Source organism: Styela clava, chromosome 9 (genome assembly GCF_964204865.1).
Source record: "Styela clava chromosome 9, kaStyClav1.hap1.2, whole genome shotgun sequence".
Classification (NCBI taxonomy): domain Eukaryota; kingdom Metazoa; phylum Chordata; class Ascidiacea; order Stolidobranchia; family Styelidae; genus Styela; species Styela clava.
Window position 1 is genome coordinate 289,164 of NC_135258.1, and position 7,190 is coordinate 296,353.

General features: G+C 38.1%; 1 protein-coding gene across 1 annotated transcript; it reads left to right on the forward strand.

Moving 5' to 3' along the window:
* The first annotated feature begins 632 nt into the window (after positions 1-632).
* Positions 633-6,926, forward strand: LOC120339510 (coiled-coil domain-containing protein 6-like). Its single transcript, XM_039407654.2, has 6 exons — positions 633-956; positions 1,478-1,633; positions 2,312-2,446; positions 3,193-3,291; positions 3,759-3,905; positions 4,420-6,926. The coding sequence occupies exons 1-6, from the start codon at positions 738-740 to the stop codon at positions 4,927-4,929; spliced, it is 1,266 nt and encodes a 421-aa protein (XP_039263588.1). The 5' UTR covers positions 633-737; the 3' UTR covers positions 4,930-6,926.
* The last annotated feature ends 264 nt before the right edge of the window (positions 6,927-7,190 follow it).

A 7,190-nucleotide genomic window follows, 5' to 3' on the forward strand; every position in this document is an offset into this window, starting at 1 on the left:
TTGAGACAAGCATGGCGCGATATGAAGCATATGACGTAGTCCCAGACGCTCCTCGTTTGTGAGACACATAGATTGTTTGTTTTATTGAGCCGAATAGAGGGAAATATTTGGAATTTGGATAGTGTGCTGTACTGAAATATGGATTCAAACTCTCTTGAGTCTGGCTGCTTTGGCCCCCCATGAAAAATTGGCAAATTTTATCTGTCGAATCACAGATGCACATCTCAAAATGTCAGTTGAATTCTCTTGGAAAAAAAGGTTTGACAATTAAGTACTGACTTTTTTTTAAATTGGTGTATTCGCTAAGAACTCTGGCCTGACCGAAATGTTTGGTGTGAAAGCGAATAAAAAAATTCAAATTTCGAGTTTCCTACTTTTCTTTCCAACATTTTGCTTTGATACTTCCCTCGTATACAATTACTATCTCAAATTTACTTATACCATTTTAAATTTAATCTAATTAGTAACATTAACTAGAAAATGAAATTAGCTACTTCTAGTTTTTCTTGAAAAAAACACGCGACCCAAGGAAATATCCTGGCGATCCAGTTTAGAGTTGAGGTCCATAGGTTGAAAAACACTAATCTATAACAAAACTTCGGAACCATGGTTTTTCAAATATTTGTGTTTCGAGTTTCTAACTTTTTGTTGTTTTCAAGGTGTGGTCATTCTGACCCAGTTTACTCAATTTGTTTATAATTTAACAACTGAAACCTTGAAATCAAGTCGACCACAAGATGTCAGAGTCTGAATCTGACACAGATGGGGGGAACCATGCGATCCTCGTTGCGAGAGTTGGTGCCATGACGAAAAAATGCGATGAGTTAAGCGTTCGAGTCTCGTCTCTGCAGCAAGAAAATCGAGTTTTAAAAATGGAGTTGGAAACGTACAAACTACGATGCAAAGCTCTGCAAGAAGAGAATAAAGCTTTGAGACAAGAAAGTGTTAACATTCAGGTGAGATTTGGTTCACGGTTCCTTTAAATCAGGGGTGTTCAACCTATCATGCAGGAGGGCCAGATACGAATAACTGGGTGAAACCGTGCGCCGCACCTTTATTTATTGGAATTACTCGTGCGTGACAGCCTGAATTAAATTAAAAACTTGTTTCACAGGCCACACTATTCAAAATTGGCACTTTTCTGCGGGTCGCTCAATTTTTCTCTGTGGGGCGCATTCGGGCCACAGGTTGCACACCCCTGCCCAAAATGAATAAAATACAAATTTCTGGGTTTTTTTACGGCCGCCCTGAGCCTTCAATTGGAAAAAAGACAAATTTGGAAAATCTAAGCAGGCTAAATACCCACCGAGCTATAACACAACATTTGTATATTGCTTTCGATTGGAGATCACTGAATAATCAGTAACTGGAACGAATACTAATCCTATACTTGACATAGAATGGTAACAGAATATGAGAGCATGGTTCGCCATCTCCTCTCCCTCCAGCGTATTTATGAAAATCCTCACTTTTCCAGGCGAGAGCCGAGCAAGAGGAAGAATTCATTTCCAACACATTGATGAAGAAGATTCATGAATTAAAGAAAGAGAAGGAAACATTGGTGAATAAGTATGAAACTGAGGAAGAATTCCTGACTAATGAATTACAGAAACAACTGAACCAACTCAGACAGGTGAGTGCTTGAGTAGGGAGAATCGATCACTGAATAGAGTGCATTCCTGAATGACTGGGGTCGTAACCGTACTAGAGTGTAAATCAAAGAGATTGAAAATAAGTGTAAACTGGGATTAGATAAAAGTTGATACTTTATACTGTATTTATTTTTCATGACGTTTACTCACACGCTTCAAGCTAAACATGGACCTGCACAAGAACATAATATGATATAGGCTACAAGGGGGTTTTATAAAAGGCAGAGATCTTTTGGCATCGCCTACCCAGTTTCTTTACACCCTGGGTGAATTGGCGGACATGGTACATTCTGGAATGATAATTTTGAAAATGAATCAAAAATTTATCTTGAAACAAAATCTCAAAATGTCACTTTTGGATTCCTTAGATAAAATTTTTTTTTTTTTCACTTTTATTTTAAGAAAGTTGATTTTAAGAAACATTCTTCAGTCACCCCAAGCCTTCCCCGTAACCCTGACCTGACCAAATTCTTCGGAGTGTGAGGCGCATAAAATTAGGTTCCAAGTTTCTGATTTCTCCTTTTCACACCAACTAGGGTGGTCATCCTGTTTATAAGCTAATTCTGCTTATAACTTTCAATTAAAAACTCATCATCAACATAAATTTACCGACCAGTAATTGAAAAAGTAAAAAATTTCCTTTTTTATTTCCTCCTCAGGACAAAGTAGAACTTGAGCAAACGCTGGAAAAAGAGCAAGAGAAGCAAGTTAATTCACTGATGAGAAAAATTGATAAATTAAAACGAGAAACGCAGAACAAACAATACAAACTCGAAGAATTAAGAAGAGAGAAGGTCAGTCATGATTTTATTTCTTGGTATACTTCGCTAGAAAGTCTGGGGGGGGGGGGGGGGGGTCGGCCATGCCAGAGATCTTTATTAACAACCTGTTTCCTATGGAATGTAAACTATGCAAAGTATTCAATAAACTAACACCTAATAGGCTTGTATAAACCACACACATAGGGCATTAAATCGTAGTGAAATGAAACTACGTTGGCTTGAAGTAATTTGGGTGTGGTCCACATTTTCGACATAAATTTGCTGAAAACAAGGTTTCGTACACTCACTCAGAAGTAAATAAGACTCATCTCACAAAGTTATAGGAGACCCAACTTTGAAATGGCAAGATTAACTCCCGCATTTGTATAGCTTAAGTAGTTTAAATGCCCCCCAAGAAGTATGTGTATTATTATGGAGAGAACTAATTTTGTTTGCCTACTTTACATCAAGTTGTGTAAAGGGACTGAAACCTATGGGCAGGGGATATATTCACTTGGCTAACATAGACAATCCCCAAACTCGTAATAGAACTAAAATGAGGAAAATTGGACTGAAATTATGGCCTAACCCTAACCTGCTACACACACTATCGTTTATATTGTGTTCATAAATAATTATTCTAATAACACTACAGAAAAATAGTTTTCAACGATAAAATACGTTTCCGCTTAAAAACATGGATTTAGGGCTTGGGCTTCAGGGCCTTCAGGGCTTCAATCTAGAGCACGTTTCTAACAAGGTTCCACTTTTCCTTACAGGTTGAACTTGAAAACACACTTGAGAAGGAGCAAGAGGGTTTAGTGAACAGACTCTGGAAGAAAATGGACAAATTGGAAACAGAGAAAAGACTTCTGCAGGTAAGTTGCAGCCCCTTTCATCGGCTCCTAAAATTAGTCTCTTGTGCCTCCTGCTCTTCTATGTAAAAAGTTTTTTTCTGCGTCTCTATGAGTCATTTTATGCGGTATGTTCAATAATAATAAGTCAAAAAATGAATGAGTTGCAGTTAAAGAATAAACAAATCACATTCAGTTTACTTTAAATTAATGTGATCGTCACAAATAGAACCTAGTGGAGACCTTTGCTCGTGGCCCTTGGGTAACTGCCCCTGGCCCAACAGTGCACTAGAGAACTGCCCCGTGGTCCCTCACTTATGGCCCCTGAGAGGAGCACTCTGCAGTTTCACCTGAAAACCACCCCATGGCCCCACAGCTAACCTTCCTGTGTCACCCTGATACCTGCATTGTGTCCCTCGAGTAATCCTGGTACAGACCCTCATTAAATTTCCAACTTTTGTTAAAACTTGAATTTTTCTCCACTTTTTCAGGAGAAACTGAACCAACCAATCAGTGCTCCTCCCTCACCTCGAGACTCAACCGTAGTTGACGAAGAGTTGAGTGAGAACCTTGCTGCTCACGTTCGATATTTGAAAAAAGAAGTTGAATGGCTGAGAAGACAACTCAAGTCCATGCAAGTAAGTTTGCAAGACAATTTTTTTAGGGGGCTTGGAGCTGAATCAAAAATAAAAATATTTGATAGATTTGATCTTGTCCGACTCATTTTGGATATTTACATTTTTTTATTGTTCAGATATTTACCTTCCATCCACGTACTTTCATCGTGTTTTTTTTTGAATAAAACATACTTTCGCCTTACTATCTGTTATTTGTAGCTTATTGTTAGCTAGTTATTTTTGAGGTGGGGTGCTTGAAAAATTGACAAAAGAAGTATTAGAAAGAAATGAAAGTGCAAAACTGTTGAATCACTCAATATAACTCAATTTTTGTTCAACTGTAAAAAAATAATTAATTTATTTTACAAGGGAAGACTTGTGTAAAAAAAGAAAAAACTACTATTAGTGTAATAAATATTGTAGGCAAAACCGGACTGGAAAAATTCGGGCCTCGAAATAGAATAGCCTCGCAGTGGCTGCTTACACAGAGCCTTGTTCTGAGTGAAACATGTAAAAATTCCTTCAAATTTTTTAGGAAGAGAAAAACTGCGCAACCAACATGCTTTTGACTGAAGAATTTAAACTACGGGAGGAAAACATCCGACTACAGAAGCAACTTGCGCTCGAACGGGAACGCAGAGAAGCATTATCGCGTCAACTTTCAGAGTCCGAGTCTAGTCTTGAAATGGATGAAGAGTCTAGATTGAGTCTCGATACACCGGGGGCATCGTTCATGGGGGGTGGGCTCGTACCCCCCGGTTCGGGAGGAGCATCAAGCTCATCAGCTGTTCGTCCACGAACTGTTTCGAGTCCGATTCCGTACTCGATGCAGACAGCTCGGCCGATATCGCCCGGCCTTGGTGCAATAGCGACATCAAGTGGTCAAGGAATGTTGGCGTTCACACCGCCATCTCCACTCAGTCGTAGCTCGACCATGAGCGCTGCGGTCCAATCATCATCAAAATCCCACTCGGGACAAGTTGCGAACAGATTTGTGAAACCGTCCCCCCCTCCCTCCCCAAAATCAAAAATGCATGAAGGATGAAAAATATTTGAAAACGGGATTCCCCTAGCGGGGGTACAAAGTATGAACTGTTTTCAAATGAAAAAAACATTTAAAGATACAAGTGTGAAATCCGTATGTTTGGTCCTCCCTCACAAAAATAAAAATCATGACCGAAAATGGGAAATCCCCCACCCAACATAGGTATTTACAATGATATTTTTTCCTCCTGTAGTGAATGGGTTGGCAATGTCAAACTGAAAAAATTTCTCTCCAAATTACCCAATTTTTTTCAAATCACCATATATGGTCGTTTCAAAATATTTTTGGGAAAAGTAATTTTTTTTGGCGTTTTTTGATTTGGTGTAAATAAATGTACATATTATTTTCTTTTGCCACTGTATACTGCATGGCTCGCGTTATGTATTATTTTTTTTTGATTGCTTAATTAATTGAAGCTCTTGTTAATTCATCAACATGTTCTTGACGAAATCGTTTCCTACACTCTGTGGCGTAACAAGGTGAGACATTTCAAATGCTTGTATCAGCCATGGATTGAAGATTTTGCAGAAAATAACATTATCAGCTTAATAAGAAGTCTGCTCTTTTAAAGAGCCGTGTGACCGTGGTGTCAAAATCGGTTGCACAGAAATTTCAGATTTTAAAAACTCCCTCCTAAAAATCCACTCTAAAACTGAAATCATAACATCTGGTAAATAAATGGAAGTTCCCATGACAAGTTACCATTCTAAGATTGGTATTATATATTCCATATCTTTGCTTTCATTTTCTAAATGTTCTATTTCCATTATTTCATTGGCATCTGTCGAGGATTGATGTGTTTTTGGTTCCCAAACCGCAGCCAACTATGGCCTGCTCAACGATCGAATATGGCCTGTCGAACTTGAGTGAGATATTCAACACTTGTTACTTCACCAATTGTTACATCATTATCACAGTTTAAGCACGTGTATATTCATAACAATCCATTTATATCGGTAACTTAATTATATGGTATCGGCCTCCTTCAGGTACTCCTCTCTCCTGACCCGTGAATGTCCTCTCGCTTCTAATTTTGGCCCTCGGTGTATCAACTTTGGGAACCTCTGGTTTAACTTGATAACTAAGGCTAGCAGACTCCGAGCTAGGACTAAAATAAAGGATAAAAATAAAGGACTAGTTTATGATATAGAAAGTTCTTGTATCAGTGATTATTTGCAGGCCAATCTGTACTGTGTGACTTTGGGCACGCAAAGAACAGGGTGCGCTTTCAATAGACTACCAGTCGAAAAAAATTTCCTCCCGAATCTCGAGAGGGAATCATATCAATGACATTTCTCAATAAGGCTGCTATAAAATTTTTCTCTTCTTTTTAAATTGTTTTAGTAATTTCCTATAAAAATTTTGGAGACGAAAAATGCAAAACCCTGATTTCACAGTCCAAGTTTGTCTCAGTCAACTTAATGTTTTCTGCAACAATTTTTTTTACTTTGCTATTTCCATGGGGGGTCTGACATTCAGATTTTGGGGAGTGGACCCTGGTGTTAGGAAGTCCTCGATAGAAAGTTTTTGTTACTTGATTATTTGCGGGCCGATTTGGAACATCAAACAAATCACGGGGTATGATTTCAACCAGCCAAAATTTTTTTTATTGCAAATCTGTTCTCACCTTTTCCAATAGGCTGCTATGGACTTAGCTGTATTTAATTGTCATTTATTCTTCTTGGGAGTATTTTATAAAAAAAATTGACATACTGGGAGGAAAAAATATGAATTTGATAGAAACATGCAAAACCCAAATTCCACAGTCCAATTTTGTCAACTTAATTTGTTTTCCGAGTTTCTGCATTTAATTTTTTTTACTTTGCTCACCACCATGGAGTCTGAAATTAAGATTTTGGAGACCCAGGTGTTAGGACGTCCTCGATGGAGCATTATGTTATTATTTGTTGTTTCCCGAAGTTTCACTTTTTCTTTTGTTTCTAATTCTTACTATTTTCTCTGCAACGGGATGTCAATAAAACGTGTTAAATTACTGATCTTTGTGAATCTTGGTTGCAAGTTGCCCTATCAGGAGATCTTTGTGCAGAGACTTGTTTTGAGGGGAAAAGCATATTTATAAACATGTTTGAGAAAACATCCAGACCTCCTGAAGTATGCTCACCAGGTTAGGGTTCAGGTTATGCGACATCTTGGTGCGCATACTCCAGTAGTACCAAAAATCCTGGTAGAGTTGAAAATTTAAGAGAATTCGGGTAGTCCAGTAGTATGTGTACCAGGGTTAAGCCATAATTTATTTCCGA